The sequence below is a fragment of the Pseudomassariella vexata genome (genome assembly GCF_002105095.1).
Source record: "Pseudomassariella vexata strain CBS 129021 chromosome Unknown BCR38scaffold_1, whole genome shotgun sequence".
Lineage (NCBI taxonomy): Eukaryota > Fungi > Ascomycota > Sordariomycetes > Amphisphaeriales > Pseudomassariaceae > Pseudomassariella > Pseudomassariella vexata.
This window is the reverse complement of record NW_024467956.1, coordinates 3,258,997-3,281,475: the sequence shown is the minus strand read 5'-3', so window position 1 is coordinate 3,281,475 and position 22,479 is coordinate 3,258,997. Positions and strand designations below refer to the sequence as shown.

General features: G+C 50.5%; 8 protein-coding genes across 8 annotated transcripts; 5 read left to right on the top strand and 3 right to left on the bottom strand.

Moving 5' to 3' along the window:
• The first annotated feature begins 60 nt into the window (after positions 1-60).
• BCR38DRAFT_21546 (uncharacterized protein) lies at positions 61-912 on the top strand. Its single transcript, XM_040854191.1, has one exon. The coding sequence runs from the start codon at positions 153-155 to the stop codon at positions 660-662; it is 510 nt and encodes a 169-aa protein (XP_040721407.1). The 5' UTR covers positions 61-152; the 3' UTR covers positions 663-912.
• A 578-nt stretch (positions 913-1,490) lies between these two features.
• On the bottom strand, positions 1,491-5,098 carry BCR38DRAFT_404851 (STAG domain-containing protein; the record flags this gene model as incomplete). The annotated part of the gene is made up of 2 exons (XM_040857893.1): positions 1,491-4,549; positions 4,609-5,098. The coding sequence occupies 2 exons, from the start codon at positions 5,096-5,098 to the stop codon at positions 1,491-1,493; spliced, it is 3,549 nt and encodes a 1,182-aa protein (XP_040721406.1).
• Positions 5,099-5,314: 216 nt separating this feature from the next.
• On the top strand, positions 5,315-6,741 carry BCR38DRAFT_418142 (UreD urease accessory protein). The gene is made up of 2 exons (XM_040859199.1): positions 5,315-6,564; positions 6,630-6,741. The coding sequence occupies exon 1, from the start codon at positions 5,562-5,564 to the stop codon at positions 6,546-6,548; it is 987 nt and encodes a 328-aa protein (XP_040721405.1). The 5' UTR covers positions 5,315-5,561; the 3' UTR covers positions 6,549-6,564; positions 6,630-6,741.
• Positions 6,742-8,675: 1,934 nt separating this feature from the next.
• Positions 8,676-10,357, top strand: BCR38DRAFT_404849 (RNA polymerase III RPC4-domain-containing protein; the record flags this gene model as incomplete). The annotated part of the gene is made up of 2 exons (XM_040857892.1): positions 8,676-9,204; positions 9,258-10,357. 2 exons carry the CDS (start codon positions 8,676-8,678, stop codon positions 10,355-10,357), a joined length of 1,629 nt encoding a protein of 542 aa, XP_040721404.1.
• A 1,906-nt stretch (positions 10,358-12,263) lies between these two features.
• BCR38DRAFT_454241 (uncharacterized protein) lies at positions 12,264-13,705 on the bottom strand (the record flags this gene model as incomplete). The annotated part of the gene is made up of 3 exons (XM_040861684.1): positions 12,264-12,856; positions 12,914-13,484; positions 13,535-13,705. 3 exons carry the CDS (start codon positions 13,703-13,705, stop codon positions 12,264-12,266), a joined length of 1,335 nt encoding a protein of 444 aa, XP_040721403.1.
• Positions 13,706-15,529: 1,824 nt separating this feature from the next.
• Positions 15,530-16,115, top strand: BCR38DRAFT_418135 (uncharacterized protein). The gene has a single exon (XM_040859198.1). It carries the CDS (start codon positions 15,811-15,813, stop codon positions 16,009-16,011), a length of 201 nt encoding a protein of 66 aa, XP_040721402.1. The 5' UTR covers positions 15,530-15,810; the 3' UTR covers positions 16,012-16,115.
• A 3,329-nt stretch (positions 16,116-19,444) lies between these two features.
• On the top strand, positions 19,445-20,367 carry BCR38DRAFT_330979 (Alpha/Beta hydrolase protein; the record flags this gene model as incomplete). The annotated part of the gene is made up of 2 exons (XM_040855015.1): positions 19,445-19,566; positions 19,629-20,367. 2 exons carry the CDS (start codon positions 19,445-19,447, stop codon positions 20,365-20,367), a joined length of 861 nt encoding a protein of 286 aa, XP_040721401.1.
• Positions 20,368-21,040: 673 nt separating this feature from the next.
• Positions 21,041-21,401, bottom strand: BCR38DRAFT_418130 (uncharacterized protein). Its single transcript, XM_040859197.1, has one exon. The coding sequence runs from the start codon at positions 21,263-21,265 to the stop codon at positions 21,053-21,055; it is 213 nt and encodes a 70-aa protein (XP_040721400.1). The 5' UTR covers positions 21,266-21,401; the 3' UTR covers positions 21,041-21,052.
• Positions 21,402-22,479: the final 1,078 nt, after the last annotated feature.

Below are 22,479 nucleotides of genomic sequence, written 5' to 3'. Positions count from 1 at the left end.
ACCAGGTAGCGCCTCATAATCCTGACTTCTCTTCTTTTCTACGTCAGGACCCTCCTGCACCATACCGTCGGGATCTGCGCCTGTCGAGGCTGTCGTGTGTCATTTGTACAGCGCGTTGCAGCATGTTGTGACTAGGTCTCGCGTCTCTCCTGATGGAATTTGAACATGGTGAGAACGCCAAACGCTGCGCACGTCTCCAGCAACGGCGGGGTGGTTGCACTCGCGTGTCGTTAGACTTATCAGCGGGGTTGACGGATTGTTCCCAGCCGCCGTCGTCCACCATTGCGCGCTTATCCTCGAACAGGCAGCATGCCAAGTCCTTGCCACTAAGGCATGTCCATCCCGGATGCCGCGCGCTTCCATTATCCAATTCGAGTCGAAGCCGCTGCTCGAGGAGCTTCTTAAGCGCGGGTGGCACGTCAACACGCAAAGCGGCAGTGCATTTAATGGGAGCATTTGCTAGACTACCTCGTGTGCGGGCGGTATGGTCGAGCATGTACCATAGTAGGCCCAACGAGGGACGGCTGAGGACGTTGCTGAATACCTCCCGGAACCGGATGTATTCATTGTCACATGTGGGGAGAAATTTCTATGCTAGAGCTAGAGATTCCTTGCATTCGGCAATCGAGTTGCTAATGACTGCGGAGTGGCTGGGTGTGTAGGCGTTGTTGTTGGCGGTCCAGACGAGTTGTGGCGATGATGGACATGGTCTTATTCTACATCCATCGCATGTAGGCTTTGCTGATTTGTGTGATCTACGTGATTTGACGACATGGCGACTAGGATACCCTCATGTGGTATTATTATTGCCGTGGCCTTTAACATATAAGTTCTGCCACTGTTTCATGTCGTCACCTGAATGCCTGGTTTGCCGTCCTTATTCGTCCACGTGTGATCCCAAGCCTAGCATGAAGATTAACCCTTATATATCAGTCAGCGTCGAACTGGAAGTGGGCGGTAGATGGTATTGATAGTCACACGGCGTGACAGCTGCGAATTTTTCGTCGCAATACGTTTTCAAAATGGAAGGGCCTACTGACAGCCAGCTTGCGCCAGGGGGTTCGCCAGAGATATCTGCCATAGAAAACTCGGCCCCATGCTAGATGGGCTCAGCGCAACAGAGCGATAGGACAAGATATTAATATCCACAAATCTCCATGCTACTCTGCCTGCAGTTGTAAAATTCGCCCTAATAAACAGATGGTTAATTTTTTTCAACAGCAAAGGTGCACCTCCATTCATACATGCGAATATTAGGTTATCGTAGCCCCATATCACAAGCTAAAGGTACCCATCGCACATGCCATGCGACCAACAGTAAGGTCTGGCTAATAACCGCTTGGCCAGAGTTCGTTCCCCTAAATTCCCATCCAACACCATCCAAAAGAGGGACCTCAAGACCCCCCTAGAGTCGAAGTTCCCCCCTCCCTATACAACATACACGATTCCGCTCCAGCAGACAACCGCAAAACACCCTTGGATTGCTCCAGCTAGTCTCCAAGCGGATTATCTTCCTCCATCGGCTCAGGCGGCCTCTCCTCGTCCTCATCATCCTCAATGGGATCATCGAGCAACTCCCTATTTCTCAAATCTTCCACCGTGCCTTCCTCAGGCGGGTCTTCTGCGAACGGATCGTCTTCCGAGTCCGAATCGATGACAAGTTCGGCGCTCTGGTGAGACTTTTTCGATGCTGCAGTTTCCTTGCCCTTGCCCTTCGATGCAATCTTCTTCTTCCCACCACCTCTCATTTCGCGCAGGTGGTCGTCGTCCAAGAACGCAACGACGTCTCTAAACGTCAATCCTAGCTTCGTTTTGTTGCGCATCAGGCGCTTGCGAAGCTTGCCGGCGTGGGGACCCGAGTGGTCGATGACCTTGCCAAGAATACCAATGATCAGCTTGCCCGTCAGTTCGCAGAGGATCTTTTCCGCCTTCAATTCGGCTGCAACGCGCTCTTGTTCCGTGAGTTCCTCATCTTCATCCTCCTCTGGCGGAAGCTCATCATCGAGCGGGTCTTCGTCATCTGCAGGCTCGTTCAGAGTCTTCTTCGCTTGCTTGGCATACTCGCGTTCTGCTGCATCGAAGATGGGTATAATTTCCTTCGTCATCAGTGCTGATGGCAATTCTTCGAGCAGAGGACGCAGCTTGCTGTATTTGTTGGCCTGCGGACCTGAAACAATCGGCCGCAGGAAGACGAACAACGCACAGCAATCACAAAGGCTGCCTGTGGCAAACAATCGCAGATCGTCATTGAAACCCCGAGACGAAAGAGTGTGGATCAGGTTGGTAACGAAGTCCTTCCGTAGAATAACCAAGTGGTCGACTTCGGCGTCAGACAAATCCTCACCATTTTGGATGGCGACTTGCAGCTGACGAATTTTCCACATGAAGTAAAATTGGCAGCCTTTGATGGCAAACGCAACAACTTCGTCTTCAGGGTCATCAAGGTCGTCATCTGATTCAGCCAAGAAACCACGATGTACGATTCCAGTCAATATCTTGACAACAGGGTCGTTGAAATCGCTGGCGGTTCCGGGGGCCTCCATGACATCCACACAGTCCGAAATTCTGGCCAACTTGCTAATCTTCTTCAAGACGTTCGCAAGCTCATTAAGTGATGCTCGTCCGAGGTTGCCACGGACACTGAGTTCGCAGGTTTTCTCGAAGTTTCGTAGCGAGTTCACAGTATTATCCCATAAGACTGTAAGCTTGCTGTCTGTCAGTTCTTCCAGCTCTTCGTATTGTCTGGCATGAATGAACGCCATAGCTGCTTCGTTGAGTACAGTCTCGTCCACATGGCGGCCAAACTGCCTCGTTATCTCGTCCAAGAGTTTGTCGTAGGTCGTGGCGTTCTGAAGAAGTTGTTGGAAGACTTCAAGATCCAGGTAGTGTTCCAGCCGCAGAATTATACCCGCTACGTGTGGGTCAGACCCAAACTTGTTCAGGAGTTGGGGTATAATCGCAGCCAATTGCACGCCGGCATCCTCTTGTGCGTCGAGATCGAGTCTACCTGGCCGTTTCTTGGTTTTATCGTGCTCGCCACCGGGAACGAGGCTTTCCTTCACGGCTGTGGACAGAACTTCCAGGAGAATAGCCTCCTCTTCCGAACTCGGAGCCACAGCCGCCCTTGTAGCGGCTTCTGTTGAGTTCGATTTCGATTTGGACTTTGAGCTTGTTGTGTGGTCAAATAATAAGTAGCCAGCAAGGATGTGCCAGTTACTGATTTCTGGCATCTTCTCGTAGAGGGCCTGGGTTGCCAGAGCAATGCGAGTTTCGGGAATGATTGCGCTGACAACATCGGCTGCAACGTCGAGGCCGTGTCTCATCTCGTCTTGCTCCTGATCGAGTGAAGAATTATAGGCGGCTAGATTCTCAGCGAGGGACTTGATGTGGATCCACTCCTTTCGAGGGGAATTGTAATCGTCCTCGTCATTCTCACCGAACAGATCATCCAAAGCTTCACTGCCTCCGATCTCATCAACTTTGTTGTCAACAAACTCTTGCACCAATTCGGCAAAGAATGGCACAACAGCCTTGCGAATTCTTGCCTCGGTGTCGAAAAGGAGCTTGCAGGTGGAGTCGACTTCCTCAGGCTCCAGCATGCCAGAAGACCGCAGAATATCAACGACGGCAATGGCGGCCACTCGAACAGAAATCTCTCGATCGCTGGTGGCCATTTCCACCAGGCGAGGTCGAAACCTGTCGATGAAATGAGCGAGCTTCTCAGCGTCACGCTTCAGAACCCTCCCCAGTTGCTTCAAAACTTCCTGACGTGCAGTGAAGGCTACGTCTGAGAGTAGCCATCCTAAGTATCTCAGATACTCGGGGGCCATGTAAACGGTGGGAAGGGTGCAAATCCACGTGCCGAGAGCCTCAATACACTCGGAGCGTATCTTGTCATCGATATCACGATACCGGTGAACGAAGACAATGTTAAAGAGATCCTTTACTTTCTCATCAATGAATTGACGATTCTGGCTGGCCCCATCAAGGGCCTTTTGAGTGTTGGCGACGAGATTTTTGTTCTTGCTTCGTCGGTTGGACTCTGCCTGGAGAGCCTGGCTTGACTTGGTGATGCGATCATCCAGCTGTTTCGTCACGGCAATCATAGCTGTAAGTAAAGATAAACCGACTGTGGTAGCGGTGTGTCTGAATGGGCGAAGCGCCGAAGAAGACATGATTCCGACCCATCTCTGAACATTGTCCAGCAGTGCCTCGTCGGTGTACAGGACGTCGGTCTGGTGAAGAAGGCTAATGAGAGACTCGAAGAAGCCCACGAGTTGTTCGCGGAAGTTCTTGCTGCTCTTGGCTTTGGAAATGAGAGGATAGTCTGAGATAGTCGTTTGCTCGTACGCCTCTTCGAGCTCTGACAGTCGGTTGGTCGAGTTTTCAGGGTCGCGGATATCGTCCTCGGTCAAATTTTGATCGCAGCCAGCGGCAAGAAGCACGCAGTTCACAAGATCCGTCAGGGCTTGCGCGTCGTTTGCTTGGTATCGCTGAAACCAGTTTGCGGCCACATCGTCAGGAGAATCGCCAGACCCGAAGATCTCAGCTGCCGTACGGTCAGTAAGCTGTGACAATAATGCTGAATTGAAAAACACGATAACCCACCATAAACGCCATCCCCATCGCGTCGCGCAATTGCGACTCGCACCGTCTTCTTAGGTCTGTTGGGTAACCTAACTGGTCCGTTGGAAGCGGATGCAGTCGCGTCACCAGTGGGCGCAGTTCCATTGACCTTGGCTCGTTTGGCAGCAGGCTTCTTCGTTCGCGATTTTCCCTTCTTGGGTCTTGGGGTAGGTTCCTCCACGGCACTTTCATCGTCATCGTCATCGTCATCGCCGTCGTCCAATTCGCTCAGCTCTGATGACAGATCGGCATCTGGCGCCTCATTCTCAGCATCCTCATCGTCATTTTCGGTGACTCGTTTACGCTTCGAGGTCGATTTTCCGTTCCGAGATGAAGTCACTTCGGGCGAAAACTTTTGGGGGGGCCTCACAACGCGTCCAGACGTGCGCCGGCGCGTTGCCTCCGCAGCGGATGGGGATGGACTCGCGTTGTTGTCTGAACTCTCCATAAGGGGCACTCTTGTTGATGGCATGAATTAAAATCCTAAGATTGCGAGATCATGACGGGGGGTGGTCAGTCACAGGTTCGTGAAGTGCGATGGTGGAGGAGCGCGTCAGGTCGTTTGACGGTGGGCAGCTAAACTGTTTGGTTCTCAAGATGGGTAGGATGGTGTGTGGGCGCAACGAAAGTGGGGGTATGCGCATAAGCCTCAATTGCAGGCATCGGTGCTAAACCTAGGCGCCTAATGTTTCCGAACCTTGCGGATCTACCATTGTTTCAACGCCTCTACTCACATACTTCTTAGGAACAAATTGAAGCGACTGCTTCTACAACTATCGCTCTAAAGTCCGCCCGAGGGATTTGCAGAAGAGGGGTGGCTTGGATTCCAATCGACTGGCTGCCACTAGGACGACATTGGATTTACACGTTTGGCTCAAGGCAGCATGGATTGGCATCTCATTTTGCCATCCGTATAATCGACTCCGGTTGCCAAAATGAATTCGCCGTTTCCCAAGTCGTCGTCTCAGCCGGGAGAAGGGCGCATTGTTGTTAAGCTTCTACCAAACGACATCCCAGCGCTTGAGAGCGTCTCGTACCAGTATCCCCTCAAGCTGATATCACCGTCAGTTAAGGCAGACAATAAGAGTGTGTTGGTATTCCTTTTATCTTATGGTGGGGGCCTGGTCGGTGGTGATCAAATTAATCTCTCAATCGATATGCGATCCGACTCCAGGTTGAGTATAGTCACTCAAGGACATACCAAAATCTTCAAGCCGCTCAAGCCAGACACTGTGACCAGCCAGACGCTGCAAGTTGATATCAATGATGGCGCTGCACTATGTCTTCTCCCAGACCCGGTTCAACCGTTTGAGGGCAGTATCTACGAGCAGACCCAGATCTTCAAGTTGAATAGCAGTGCATCGCTATATCTCTTGGACTGGGTTACACATGGACGAGCTGCCCGAGGAGAAAATTGGGATCTTGTCCGGTGGACTGGTCGCAACGAGATATGGCTATCTGGCCAGTCGTCGGGCGTGAAGGACAGGCTGCTGGTCAGAGATACCGTCATCCTCGACGGATCTCCCAAAGCAGCCCGTTCGAAGCACCTGCGAGACACAATGCATGGCCACGCTGTCTTCGGTACCCTGCTGCTTCGGGGTCCACTGACCAATTCACTGGGTAACTTCTTCCTGTCTGAATTTGCAGCGTTGCCGCGACTTGGTGCTAGAGATTTTCGCACTGCGAAAGAGAAGGAAGAAGCAGCCGAGCACTCTCCGCTCGAGAGATGGCGTGCTTTGAGGCTCAAGAAAGAGACCCAAGACCAGGTCCTCTGGTCAGCAGCCAATGTACGAGGATGCGTTGTTGTTAAATTTGGAGCTGCTACAGTGGAGGCCGGTAGAAACTGGATAGGGTCGATGCTTCTGTATGAGGGCAGTGTTTGTGATGACTTTGGAGACGATGCCCTCATGTGTGTGCGGTGAGAATCGATAGATTCTGGTAGGCCATATATCCAAGGTCGCCAGTCAAGCTCTTTTGGTGTTAACCAAAGTATTGGCAAGCAGTTTCGAGAAAGTCAAACAAGAACAAAACGGGGTCCAGTCACTGATACGAGTAGGGTCACTGGATATCTCATGCTCTCAGATGATACTATATTGAAATCTCGCCTACATGCATTGTGTAACTGTTGCGCCTGCCCGACTGAAGATTTTATATTGTTGCTTGGACCTGGCTGGTGCAGAGCCTTCTTGTGTTTTTCTGTCTTGTTTTCACCGTCTCAGTGTCGAAAATGTCTTTCCCAATGGCAAACTAGGTATATTTGTGGACATTGGGAGCAATACCAGCCAAGCACGCGGCACTATCTTGCTTGATTCCGTAAACTAGGAATATCAATGTGTTGGCCTGAACCCACTGGAATTTCTCCATATATATATTTAAGACAAGGGAGTCATCGACTGCCTTGACGCAAACGAAGGAAGTTCTGGACAAGTTGCTGATATTGAACAGCTTTACGCAAGGTAACCGCTGGTTTCGCATAGAAAGATAGGGTAGCATCGCAACAGCTATGAAGAAGGACAACTCACGAAGCCTTTAGTCGAGAACCGAGCTCAATATGTGGTTGAGCTCGGATCAAGGCAAAGCCTGCCTAACAATAATAATTCATCCTGGAAGAATACCCAAGGAAGGCAGAGGATCATCGGCTGAAGTATCCCTACTAGGGATAAGCAATCCCGCTACCTTGAGCTGCCTTGCTCTTGTATAATAGCTCAGGCTGGCCCACGGCCATGTCAGACTACGATCATCTCAGCTCAGCCAAATCCAAGACGAAATATAAAGCTCGGCACTTCCCTGTCACATATTTTAATATTATCAATATTGAAATTGCACCGCCCATGTCTCTTGAGAGCTATCACTGGCAGCAGCAATATGGCAAACAACGACAACCGCTCGAGCCAATTCGTGGGCTAGATCAAACAGCCCTCTAACAGAGACCCATGTTCCCAAGATGGGCTCCCAGCCATCTCAGGATGTCTTGCAACTTGAACCATTTCGCCCCTACGTTTGAGCCACGGTCATTCCAACGCACTACCCGCTCAGACCCATTTTGAGAAGGACAAGCATCAAGGTAGCCACGGCAGCCACTCCATCAACCGCTACCTCCTGAGTATTAAAGCAATGTGCAAGTCCAATTACCCGTCCGAAGACACCAGTGCATACCGAGATTGTGGTGCCAGCGTCAGCCACGAGTGCCACTCCCACCACACCATCTTTGGGTACATGGGTCAAAATAAGTAAAGCTAGAACTCGAATCCGTGGTTCATGTTCAAAGTCTCGCAGTTCTTCCTAGTTTGCTCGTCCCGTTCGTCTACATTGTCGATCATGATCTATGATGTGTATTGATCCACTCAATTCATTCGAATAAAGCCCCTAACAACCAATTATAATTACCTTTTAAAGATCGTGGTGATGATCAAAACTGGAGCTACATTACAGTGAAATACCTCAGAGATGGTGTCTTATGTCATTTTATCTACTCATCCAGACAGATTTGCTCGGCTCCTATGTTAATTATGATGACCCTTCATGGGCAATTCAATTGTATCTTGGAGTCGGGTAATGTAAGTGATTTCATCGAGAGATTCCCACTACAAGAATGTCAAGTATGACTAAGTTTCACTCTGAAGCTATCATGCTGTTCACATTAATATTGTCTGCATATGTTACATCTTACGCATATGGCTATATCTTGAAGCATACTGTTCGATTAATGTTGAACGCAAGTTTTTGCTGTTCATGATTTGACCGAGACACCTATACTAAGGTTAGACCCTTCACCATGTGGCTTGGGGACCTACAAAGTCCTTCTACCCCATTTAGCTTAAAGTCATGTTGATAAAGCTGTTAACGTGGCATTTGTCCCAGTTAACTTAATCGGGCAGGAGACATTCGTGCCCCACCAAGTTTTTGATCTCCAGCTTGCCCCGCGATGGAGCTTGAGCACCTAAAAGTTCGACGCTTCTCAGCTTGTGAAATTCCCAGCACAATGTGACAAATGGTTCGCTCGGTCAATGAAACCTCAATCAACTTTCTCGGCTTCAATGGTATGAAACATGGCTCCTAGAGGCTCGCGTGGAGGTACGAGAGGTGCAAGAGGCGCACGAGCGGGCCGAGGCGGTCACGGCGCATCTTCAGCAGCAGCAGCGTCAGTGAGTCAAGACGATGGCCCAGCACCAGTCGCGCCAGATGGCGACGTCGTCATTCAAGATGCGCCCGCTGCGCCTGCTGCGCCTGCTGCGCCGGTTGCGCCGGTTGCGAATATGAACGAGCCACAAGCCGATCGCCCTGCAACAATCGATTCGACACCATCTCGGACCGAGTCCGCAACTCCTGCTTCATCCGCAAGGGGCGTTGGGCGATTCAGACCAAAAAACGTCAGAAGAGATGCGTCGGAGCGACAAAGACTTGAGGAGGAGCGGAGGCGCGACCTGTCTATCAAGATCAAGGTCGAGGAGAAAGAGCAGCGCGATGCCGAGCGCAGAGCACGAAGAGGCAGAGGTAGAGGGGCAGGAGATTCGTCTCGTGGTGGCATGATCAGACGGACTGTGGTAGGCACTGGCCTGCTATCGGGGGTCCCAGCAGGTATGATGCTCAGACTTATGAAATGTGACTTCACATTGCTAACAAGGTCACAGAGAGTGTCAGACAGGGTGGCGGAAGCAGCGGCGTCAGTGGATGGCGTTCGTCTTACAAGTCGGGTGCGAAGTCAGAATACGGCCCCAGGTACCACGACAGAAAAGCCAACGAGAACCGAGTCAACATCGATGCAATCAGAGAGAACGCTGAACCTTCAGATGCGGGTTCTGGTAGTCGAAGGTCTCCTGGAAACCTGCCTGTGGGTATCCTTAGACATGAGTACAAAGAGGAGGATGTTAAGGTAGCTACCAGTGCTGAGCTCGAGGCCGAGGAGCAGGAAGACGACGACAATCTGTTTGTGGATAATCTGACTAGGAATCTGACTAGCATCGGCATGGCGGACGACAATGCCGTATGGCATGCCGCTCCAGCACATCTCAAGGAGCCAAATGTCAAGGAGCCTGCCATTAAACTTGAGCCTGGTATGGAGGGAGACGTTATGGACCTTGACGACAGTCCCGCCGTACCCAAAACACCCCTTTCTCCGGAGCTGAAGAAGCCTGAAATTGACGATGCCGACATGGATGGGGAGAATGAGGTGGACGCCAAAGAAAAAGCATTGGAGAAGAAGCGAGAAAGAGCTTTACAGGACCCCGAACTTCAAGCCATGGCAAACGACACGAGAGCACTGCTTGAAGAATTCGACCTCGACCAAAAGGACGGCCGGCTGTACCTGTTCCAGTTCCCACCTATTCTTCCACCTCTTCAGAACCTTGATAGCGAAGGCAACGTAGTGGACCTCGTGGACAATAACGCTGTTGTGGGGCCGAAGGTCAAGAGGGAACCCAATACCGCGGGTCCTCAGTTGACATCAGACGCAATGCCGGCTGCTGGTGGATTTATCGGTAAGCTGAACGTTCGCAAATCGGGTAAAGTCGAACTGGATTGGGGCGGTCGCATTCTAGACCTCGGCATAGCGACACCGACGGATTTCCTCACATCAACTGTCATCATTGATGAACAAGAGAACGATCTTGCTTCGGGAGTGGGCAAAGCTACAGGCATGGGCAATGTCTACAGCAAGTTCGTTTTGACACCTATCTTCAATGAGGAGGAAGACTGGGAACCAAATCTCGACGGACTCTACCTCGGACCTTAAGAGGTTAGACACTGCGAATCCTATCTACGACCATGACTAGAACGCCATAGATGCAACAATGTTGCGTCACTTTCCCGCTACCTACCACCCCATTATTATACATATGCAACTCAGGGTACAGCACCCGCAAGCAATGCGACAACGTCGGGTTTTATCGCTGTCCACGTGGAGTTGTACTAGATGATCCTCTGCAGTTGACGGCCATGATGGCCGTTGAGCCATCACCATTATACTACCGCATCTGAAACGGGTGACCCGATGGAAGTTGGATGGGACAGCTCCGCAATCGGCGTCTTCGCCATGCAATATAGATCAATCCACCGATACGGCAATGAAGCCACACCGGTAGGAGACACTATAGGACCATTACATAAAAACGAAGAATACGCCAATGCATAAACACCCCACAAACTCGTCTATGTGCAGATCTATCCCACATCGCATCTGCCCGATTATGGGGCCGTCAAAGTACGCATTTGGCTAACATGATTCAGTAGTCTCGGTCTATCGCATTCGAATGAGACCAGCGCAGTTACTAGACCGCATTTGTTCACTTTCATTTGCTTTCGATCTACACACACCTAGTGGATAGTATGTGGTCTAGTAAGCCCTTGCATGTGCATTGAACTTGGTATCCTCCCATAAGGAAAATCCATATAGCGCAGCCGCCAGCGCCTGCCGAAGTCTCGCGATGTAACCACCCCGAAAGCCGAGCCGGACCCAAGTGTCTGGATCCGGACATTTCCCCGCCACAGCTGCCTTCTTAGTACCCTCCCGACTTTCATAACGACCAGGTACAACAAAAACAAAAATCTCCGCTGACCGTGGTGGTTGCGCCACGACTGGAAAGGGCTGTTGACTATCGATCTAGAATACCATGGTTCGGTTCGATGCGAGGAGTTTTGATTGGATGTTATCGTTGCAGTAATAATAATAAATGGGTTGACGTGGTGGTCTGTCAGTCATACGTGAAGGCTTGGCGGTGCGGCGAATGTTGTTCGGGTCATTGAAGCAAGACGAGAGCACCCGAAAACACGAGACGAGAGCTATCCATCTGGGCGTCAGAAGATCCCAGTTGATCATAGAGGGGTAAAGAGGAACTAGGATATGAACTGACAGTGGTGCGGTGGAACTGGCTTGCATGTGAGCGCTGGTGGCACATCAGTTCATTTCGGAGTTGGTAACGACTTTCGACTTTAGTTAGACTCTAGACTCTGGTAGAACTCGGCACTAATGCGGTTTTTATCTGTCATTCTCGTTGGGATTTGCCAGTCGTGGATCCTCAGGCAGGATACTTTTTCCGTGGTTCGCACAACTCTACATCGCTCAATCTTTACGCGTAGTGGAATGAAAAGTTGTGCCTGTTCCACATGGATTGCGGCTGGGAGGGATATACGCCATTATTCCAATGCTAGCGCAACGATTGACTCGAGGTGCTGACCAGCAAGCGTCGGTCTGAATACAGTGCAAACGCCAACCATCGTATCCTGCTATGCAATGCGACTGCTGTGAGCCATGAAGTAGAGTGGCTGGTTGCGGTCCAACAGTCAACGTATTTCAAAACAACTGTCAGTACTCGAGCCAGCGAGAAGAAGTCAACTGGAGTCACGATAATCACTTTGTATAAGACGCCCTGTAGCGATAGATCCATTCATGTTGAGCCCCAAAAACAGAGTAAAAAGCAGTCCGTGGTATCTAGGTCCCCTTTTCCCGGCACGTAATCACGTGTCTGCGCCATTGACCCAAGTCCACTCTTCAAACGCCAAAGTCCATTTCTGGGAGGGTATATATAGTCGTAGGTCACTTGGAAAATACAAAGAAAAGCCACAGATAGATAAATCGTAATTGTCCACCGTGGAAACAATCTTCATGATACGGTCCATCGCGTGAACACGCAAAGTGGGTATCACCGCAGCTCGCGTGGTGATCCCAAACCAACCCGTCCGTCCGTCTGGCCATGCAGAGGCTCCATGTTATCGAGCTCGACCGAGGAATTGCTGGAAGAATCCGCCATCCAAGTTCTGCCTGGCAGGTTCGGCGACGGTTGCGCCCCTTCGATGTACAGCACGTTACTGCGGACCACATTCCTCCCCGCGTTGCTGTCGAGGTATTTCGACGGGTAGTCGAGCGGCTCGACCACGCCCCCGCTAACTTCGGGTATGCGGGACATGACCGAGATCCTCGGCCGGCCGCTTTCCCACGTCGACGTGCCGAAGTCTACTGGGGACAGCGAGTTTATACTTGTGGGTTTTGAATGGCCTAGCTCGATGTCTACCGTTGTTGTGTCTCGTGAGCCAAAGCCGGGCATGCCGTTCAATCGTTCCGTGCGCGAGACAAGTTGGCCGTTGCTGAGGGCTTCGGTGTGTTTGCTGTTTTCGGTCGATTGGAAGCCCTGAATTCTCCACGCGCGCAGGAGAGGACGAATGGTGACGAGACTCGAAGCAACAATTGCAACTCCGGGTTCGACCAACGTCCAAACCATGGCATCTGTTCCGGCGACTGATAGTCCAGGTGTCAGTAATGTACAGGTGGGTGTCATCAGCAGTTGTGACTTACAAAGGATATCATCAATGTCTATCAAATCGGACAAAAACTTTAGTCGGATCAAAGTTGCGACACTGGCGAAAATCCCCAAGCCCAGAATCACCATCACTGTCGCCTTTGCTTGTTTGGTCATCTTCACCTGCCACACCATCGGTATCGGTAACAGCGCATACAGCCAATCCGACAGGATAGTCATGACACTGAGAGCGTATGCAGCGTTGATGATCTCTTCTGCCGAGACACAGGAAGACTTGGGGTCTTCGTTAAGAATCCGATAGTCCCATTGCGCTTCGACCGGATGGCACTGGAAGATATTCCAGAAGAACAAAACCAGACTCCAAATCGCGATTATTACTATGCTCGCGTAGATGGTATACCGGTAGCGCTTTTGCGTCGCCAGGCGCAGCAGGAATATCCCAATACTGAACTTGATAAGCATCATGTTGAGCACGTAGGTTGCCGTCGCCAAAGCCTGATACTTGAGCGCCGTGATTTCGTCGTGTTGTTCCAGGGATCGGTTATGGCGTCCCAACCCATAGTGATATCCTCGTAGTATAAACGCGCATGATACTGTAAAAACCGCCTAATATTGTCAATGATTTATATATAGTCGACGTTCCTGCAAGAACTTACTTGCGATGCCAACATGAACCAGTCATCCGACATAAATCCTTTCAACATCACTGACCGCACATATGTTCTCAACAAGACCGAGACCCATGTGAGGAACAGGAAGGTAATAGACGTGATAAAGAGAGCGGCGCCATTGCTCTCCGTCGACGCATTGGGATCTTGGACTGGCATTTTCGGGAGAGGTGAACAAAGAGCGACACAACGGGAACCGCCAATTACGAGCCAAGAAGAGGAAAAGAGAGAATCATGATAATAAATGTATAGCGATTCAGAAGAAACAGCAGGATGGATGAAGACGAAGATCACCAGCCTAGTCAGAAGGAGTATCGGCCTGGAGCCATCTGAGACGAACATGTGTGGGCCACCCTTCCACTTGTTGACCGTCCCTTGCATGCCATCCAGGTATGGGGGAGGTGACCAAGCCTCCAGGGTGAATAATGTATTTTGCCTATTGAGCAGAATGGTACGGTACTTTTCGGGCTGGGGGTGTAAAGTACAACGTGCTCGAGGTTTCACTCTCGTTTTTTCAATACCCAAGCTCGGGTGCAGGGAGATAGGGCGACCACAAGCATTGCGTGCGAGCTTTGCGACTTCGAGCCCTCGTCGAGCTATGTAATGTCCCCTGGCGACCCAACATTATGGGGCAGGTACTGCGTACTCGGGCAGCATGCGGCACGCGCGGGAGGATGCTGGTGTGGATCAGACAGCCTGACGTCTTGCACGGGGATCATCTCGTCCTCAATGCTAGTGGTTTACTCACACATGCGCAGCCATCATGCGATCCGACCAGCGGCGCGGACAATTGTCGCACGACATGACCGGGGACAGATGGACGAGGGCGAACAAGACCCTTGCGACTTGCGAGCTACTGATTCAGTGGAGAAATGCTCGGGTTATATCTCAATAGAGTATAGAGAATTAGCTCGTCGAGCTCGAGCTCGTGGGGCTGTCCTGATCCTGGGCGGTAGAACCGCATGGCGAAATGGCCTCTCTGGGGCTTCAAGAGGGCGCGGCACAGCTAGCTGCAAGAGAACCGTTAATCTCTCGAACTCAGTCGTCTGCCTTAGAAAATTTGCTACGTAGACATGTCGCGCGATTTTTCGCGGGTTGTCATCTGGACTCCCATATGCACAAGTGTATGTGCTCAAGGTGTCCTGGTGGGTGAGGGTAATCTGATGTGATGGATAATCTGGAGGATTCTCAAACCAAATCCGGCCGAACTGGAGCTGCCAAACAAACTCTATTTATCATTTCCTCCACTGTGACTTCCCCAAAAGTTCTACTGTCACAACGTCGCTGCCCCGCTGCAAGTCCACAGCAATAAATTTTTAATTAATATTATAGCGCACTGGTTATTCCGCTATAGTGCCTACTGATGTTATTGCCGATCTTTCCTTTACTGCGTTTTCTTCGCATGTTCCTCAAATCTGAGAACCCGGCCAATGGATATCTGCTAGTGGCTCAACGTCTGAAGTACACTTCAATGCCCTGCGATCATGCTTAAAGGACACCCAAACCTATTGAGCAATGAGGCAGCCGTGGGTTGCTTGTCCGTGTGACGCGTACCTGCCGAGCAGCGCTATTACAGTCGTTATTACAGCTGAACGTCAACCAATGGAGGGGTTTCACGCTAACGTCGGGCTTGTCCGTCACCCCAGCAGCATGTCAATGGCCAACTCCAACATGTCAGAGAAGCTGCTATGCTACCTCGTCGTGCATAACAGACGGTACCGCTTGGCGAGAAAGGCCCTCAACACGGCATTGAGATCTGCCCAACGGGCGAGACGACCCAGCTTCTACCAATGGCTGGATATGCCGATTCCGAGACATTTCTTGCATGTTCCTATGCAGCCAGCTGCAGCATCGGGTATTACTACTATCGGTCCATGACAGCGAGAACGGACTAAAATTCTCTTCTATTCAGCCACCCGAATGTAACCACGCGTGATTGGGGCGGGCGGAGTGAGCAACGTAGCCCTAGGGTCACCTGCAGCCCTTTTCTTTCACCCCATGTCCGAATCCATGTCCGTCCGAATCCATGTCACTTTCCCCTGCGCCGGTTAATTGGCGAGATGCTCCGTACTCGGCATGAATGCTACCGTACCACCTCAACCACCTGGGTGAGAAACATCCCGAAGCCTTGTCTACCCTTTGAAACGCATATCGTGGTAAGCACTGGACGATGCGCATCTTGGTTTGGTCCATGTGAGAGGGGCGACTGAATCAGACAATCTTTTCGCAAGCATGAGAATGGAGGATGATCCTGAGTTAAAACTATGGTCAGCTGCTCGAGACATCTAGCATGGTGTAAAGAAGATGCGTTTCGCCGAACGAGTTCATTAGAATCCTCACATCACCCTTCCATGGCCCCTTCCCAGTGTTTCAACTTTTCTACCAATATTCCAGAGCGGCCGGGCTTTTTCAGTTCAGACACTATCAGCGAACCAGCAATCAATCAGGCCCAAACTGGATCTTGAGGTAGAGTCATGTGGGATAACATGATACAATAACTGCGCAAGTTTGCCCCCTCCCAACAGCACAGTTAGCAGTCAATTGGCTTACTTAGGTCCTACGTATCTAAAAATCGGGGGCTCTCGCGTGTCCGAGACTTGGGTCCTCCTTCCTTGCACGGACCAAAAGTGGAAGCGACTGACTCTTTTGTCGACATTTAGTTCTACGAGTTAGTTTTAGGAGTTTCCCAACTTTTAGGGCGTTTATCCGGATGCTGCTGACGAGGTCACTGCTCTAATAAAGGCTTGAGCTTCGTATTGCGCCCCAGTAATGATCAAGCCGGGAAAAACTATGGCAAAGCTGTCGAGGTGTGTCACACTTGACGACCGCAACCGATTGCGACAACTGCCCTTTTAAACCCGTCCCTAGTTGCCTCTGGACTAAAAGGAACGATGCCAACGCCAATAACCACAGATCCTGTCACAATCCAGACGATAAGTTCACTGGTCCTGCAGTGAGACAACCACTCGTAGGACTTTACAGTAACACCTGGGTTCATTGGTAATGTACGACTGGTACATGAATAAGTGTTTCCCCTCACATATTAACAGCAGTCGAATGTTCTGGTAAAGGGTTTGTTTTTGAGTTCTATCCACGCAGATGTCAATTCTGCATTGTAGCTGGCAAGCACTATATAAATATGTATGACAAGCTCCGTCTCAATCGACACATAGGTAATATTGCGCCCCATACTTGGTAAACCTACAAAGAGGCTTTTTCACCTCTGATCTCGGATCCGTCATTAACTGTTGGGGCATACAGAGAGACAGAAGTGTGATGTATTTAGGTGACAGGGGCTTTTGGCGTGTACTCGCCGCTATGCCGCTGTGGCGACGCCCCTGAGACGGCAGAGCACGTAATCCTCTTTTGCGGGCTGTTGGAAGGACCGAGGGAACGATTACGGGCCGCTATCGCACCACGGCCACTATACTCTCGCAGAGACCTCGCAACGGCAACAGGAGAACCAGTAGTTAGTGGGACCATTGTAAGGTGGCTGCTAGGGACGGGTCGGACAGCTTCAAGGCCCAGATAGCATCGATCTTCTCAGGGGGGACTTTGTTGGTAGGTTGAGAACCAACGTAGTATGGTAGTGAACGCAACGCAGTCGCCAATAGGGCGAACCGACGACGCAGCGTATGTATTTAGTCCAGCCATTAGGGCACGGTTTGACATACGGGAGTACTAGTAGAGGTACCGGGGGCTTCGAGCCTACGGCGTATTTAATAATAATAATAATAATGTATTTAGGTAAGCTAGGCTAGTGCTGGTGGGCTGGAGCCAAGTAGTAGTGGTGGATATGCACGGTCCACCTCTGACATTAACCCCTAGGAGCCAGTACCTTGACGCTATTCGAACTAACTCGAAGTCTGTTTGAATCCGCGATAAGAATCAGATTTATCCCTGTCTGAACATTATACAAATTGAACCCGCAGCCCTATGATCAACCAGGGTGTAGGTCATGTTATGTAACAACACTGCAAACCACTCCCCACCCTGCAAACTCCGAACCAGCCCCACTGCTTGTGCTGCTATCAGAAATACGCACTGGTTGATATCTTGTTGATTTTGATGTCGGATGCAGATCAAAGCAGCTTTTGTATTCGAGACCTTCCATATTTCCAGCTACCGGACCCAGCGTTTCCATCATGATATCTCACATATGCCGTTGAGCGTAGCTGTAGAGGAGGCGTCGAGTTTTCGCTTTGAAGCGGCCATTCCGTCTTCTTGGTCAAAGAAGAATATTCGGTGGGATAGAGGCAAGACTTCGTCGCGAATGCGACGGCAGGTTCGGAGAAGGAAAAGCGGTGAGTATCCCCAGTATCTCCCATTCCCTTTGTTCCTTCCCCAGCCGTGGTCTGAGCAACAAGAAGAAATAAATGGGAAGTGGCAGAGCCGTGTCTCGGGAGTTTGTTGCCATTCTGCTTGGTTTCATGGCTGCTTTCTCGACTACGTGCAAATGAGCATCGCTAGATCATAGGCGGGGGAGTGAAGATAATTAACCGGGACTGGGAGTCGGTGGGGTTGGGTAGGTGGAGGATCTGGCAACAGCCTTGCACGTGCTGCTCCTGTCCGTCGTCCCATCTCGAATGGTTCGTAGATGAATGCGGTTCTGGAGCAGCCCGGTACTTTATAAGATGAAGTCGTCTTGGTTATGATCTTCACGGTGAACGTACCACAACCATGTAGAACGATAATGAAATCCAGATAGTTATGACACGGAAATTCCCCAAACAAGTATACTCAACTAGGCCAATTGCCACCTCCTTGTGGAAATTCTGGGATCGAGGAGGCAGAATAGGAGTAGGAAAAATGCAGTATTGAGAATGAAATCAAGAACAAGACATGACTTCGAGGGGAAAGGATCATCACGCGACGTATAGAAACGACAGGATTGCCGACGACGAATTTCCGCGAAGCAGTAAGATGGCTTCAAGTTGGTGACGAAGCCGTTATATGTGTGTAAGTAGAAGCACCCATATTGTAGGCAGCAACGCCAAACCAACAAGGAGGTAGGTGCTATAGTACTTGGCAAGTGATCAAGTCCTCTAGAGCACCAACTTCTCCCGTTGGAATGCTATACTTCCTCCTTCTGGGCATATAATACATATGAGCATGCGCCCGGGATAACTGCTTGAGGCGCAAGGTTTGACAGACATAGACGAGCTGGGTAATTGGCGCTCTGAGCGGAACAGATTTCCGAGAGGGTACTTTGAAACATATTATTCTCACATACAAGGAGTGCGCCGCTTGAAGACTGCGGCGACAGGAATTGACCCTGTAGCTGCAATGGCTCTTCCTCCATTTTCCTGGATTTATGAGAGTGCTGACACAGGCCCAGGCTCTTCAACGCAAATGGCGCTACCATCTGTCCAGAACCCTCCCCCCGGGTACATGGAATTGTAGGTTGACTGATCGACATGAAGGCTTCATAATTAATATTATTGCAACGTCCTTGGTGAGATGCGCAGGTTCATCCGAGAATATGCCGACGATTATGTTCGTCCGGATACAGAGCATTGATCAACCACAGCCGAAGTTGAATGATTTTATCTTTCAAATTATTCCCCACAATCAGCATTTTCCAGCAATTGCACCATCGCCTATTGGAATTCATGGTAAGATTTCACTTCATGTAAAATTCTGGCCTATGAATTAGTCACGAGCAAGAGTCGTAATTGCTTCCGTCTCCAATTCCGTCCAATTCCGCTTATCCGCCATCCGTTATGAGGAATAAAGCGGAGCCTGTTCCGTGCCGGACGGCTGCCCCGCAATGCTCCGGAGCCGGCATTCTGTGGGTTGCTCCTATTTACATTTCATATTAGAACCTCCATTTCTTCAACCCTCGAGAGGCTGAATATCGCCTCATATCGTGGAGCCAACTCGCATCAGTAAGAAAAAATGGCATCCTCTCTTAAGCACGAAGTCTACCATTATGGCACGGACAGCATTCTCCAGAGATTGGGAATATGGCACCTGGACACCACAGTCAACCAAATCTCGATATCTAAGTACTGGGTGATGTACGCCCCGCCACACCCAAAAGATGTTGTTTTCCTCGCTCCAGTACTCACGGCTTTCATAGATACATCCACGGCGGTGTCTGGCGCGACCCCCTCATCAGTTATGATACCTTCATCCCCACCATCGACCGCCTTCTCTCCCCAGAAAAAGCCAGTTCATCACCATCGTCTGTTACTGCCTTCGCCTCCATCGACTACCGCCTCAGCCCGCATCCGGATTTCCCCCAGGACCCGTCCACCACGCCGCCCAAGGAGTACCGGAACGCCTTCCATCCGGACCACATCCACGACGTCTGGTCCGCGCTGCGCTTCCTCCAGACGCGATACGGGTTCGGCGGGAATTACGTCCTAGTGGGTCATTCGGCCGGCGCTGCGCTGGCTTTGCAGCTCCTGATGGGTTCCGTGGCTCTTAAGGGTGCTGCGGCGCCGACGGATGTCGAGTTGCCAGCGGCGATTGTGGGGATGGAGGGGGTGTATGATTTGAAAGGACTTATGGGGCGGTTTGGGCCGGGGTATGGGGATTTGTTCAGGGGCGCATTTGGTGGTGAGGAGAATTGGGACGAAGTGTCGCCGATGAAGTTTAAGGGGGGCTTCGGGTGTAAGTTGGTTGCACTGGGGTGGTCGACGGAAGACGAGTTAATTGACGAGGCGGAGATTGACGGGATGGCGAAGGTTCTCGAACGGGACGGAGTCAAGACGCTAGTTTTGAAGGACCTGAAGGGTACACATGACGGGACGTACAAAGATGGGAGGCCATTCGCGGATGTCATTTTGAGGACTTTGGAAGAACTTGGACACTGAGGAACCCGAGCAGACAGTCTACAAGGACGCGGAAGCAGGTCCGTCGTTCCACCTTTGCATCTCACTTAAGGATCTCTCCGGCAAGCCCGGAAAAAACATCTTACATCCATGTGCGAAATCGCCTTGAGAAGGCCCTCATGCCCTCCGAAAACAAGATCGTGCCACCAACTCTGTAAAGCCTTGGCCCCTTTCCGACGAATACCTCTCGATGCGCAAGCACAGGATATTTGCTCTTTACCAGCCCCAGTCATCCCGACCGTGTAATCCTCAGATTCAGAATATAGAAACATGTCCTCGGAGCATGATGTTGCCGCGGCCTAAGCAACTTGACCCTCTCCCGGCCCCGCTCATTACTCCTCACTCTTCCCTACTACACTACAAGACCAGATCACCCCACGTGGGAAGCCATCGGAGAAACACCTTCTTGGGAGAATCGGATCGGCCACTGGTTTCCGTCAGGTGGCGGTCATCGCTTAGGAGATTCACAAGTGCTTGGTCGAGGGTGTCGAGGGTAATTTCTGCTGGGGAAACACGACTGATCCGTTTCTGGTTCCGACCATGTCCTTCCCATCGATGTACCAATTCATATTCCAACCCTTTTCTCTATCCCTGTTCTTCCGTCATGTGTTCAACTGCGGGAAAATACCTCCATCTACATGTCACGTCAACGGAAGATGAACTAAATTTATCGACCCCTCTCCCGTAATCCCCCTCTGCAGGGCGCATTGTGACTCGTTGTAGGCGTCCTCAAGTGCCCAACTGGACTTCTCGACGACGGTGACTCTGGGGATGTACCATGCTGCATTCCTCGATGGAGTTGCGCGGTTTCCATGGTGTAATTTGGGAATTTATTGTAAGGCATAGTGAGGCGATGGCGTGAGGGGGTTAATGAGTCCATTCATTTGCCTGCCGTTAGAGTATTAGCTCTCGATTTGCTTACATACCTACGTGTGATAAGTAGGTAGGATTTGTCAGAGGCAACAGGTACTGTACTTCTATTGCCCTCTGAGTTTGCCGATGTACGAACACACAAGATAATTCTATTATTATTATTAAATACGCCGTAGGCTTGAAGCCCCGGTACCTCTACTAGTACTCCCGTATGTCAAACCGTGACCTAATGGCTGGACCAAATACATACGCTGCTTGGTCGGTTCGCCCTATTGGCGACTGTGTTGCGTTCGCTGCCATACTACGTTGGTTCGAAGCCTACCAACAAAGCTCCCCTGAGAAGATCGATGCTATCTGGGCCCTGGAGCTGTCCGAACCGGTGAATTTGATTATGATTCGAGATGATGATACGTGCTATGGCGCAGTTGGTGTTGTACTCAACACGGCAGATGGAGCGCGTCGTGTATCAGTTACTTAAGTATTTAATAGAGCGTGACGAGATACTTGGTCTAACTGGAGTTTTGTGAGATTATTAGCACAATATATCGCAGAATCAAACTGGAAAGGCTGCGTTGGATTTGAGAGAATTTACTGCGAGTGGTGTTAATTTAGATGCTATTGTCCGTGAGATCGTATCGTTCAAGACAGCATTCTTACCAAGGGCTATTATGTCCGTGCAAACAGACATACAGCTCGTAGCCAGTTCTTCTCCATGGTTGTTGACATTTGCAATGTAAGTCACGATTGAGAAGGAGATACAGGGGGGCGGAGGCTGTTTCTGTATTCTCTAGAAGGTATTGGACCCTGATCTAACACAGTGCAGAATATAACATCTGAGTTTAGTTTTTTTTCTGTAGAGTTGGATGATCCCTATTACACACGGGTAGGAGATGTAGTGGAGCGCTAATTCTTTGTCCTCCGAGGTTGTGCCTCCATGATGAGACACGACGCAAGCGGAATATACAGCTGGAGCTGAATATTTCTCGAGTAAGGATACTATGATGAGAGATGTCGGTTTGGGGGGCAAATTCTCCGCAGAAATATAGCCTACTCTTCCGCGCCTCCCACGGCAGGGCGGGTATGCACAGCCAGCAAAGTTGCATTCCTCATCTGCAAGCAGATAAACAACAAAGAACGTTCGCCTAGGTCCAAAGACGTCAATGAATTGGGCCTCCGTGTACCTTCTAGTTTCTTCTTCATATTGGAGTTGTGCCCCCCTAC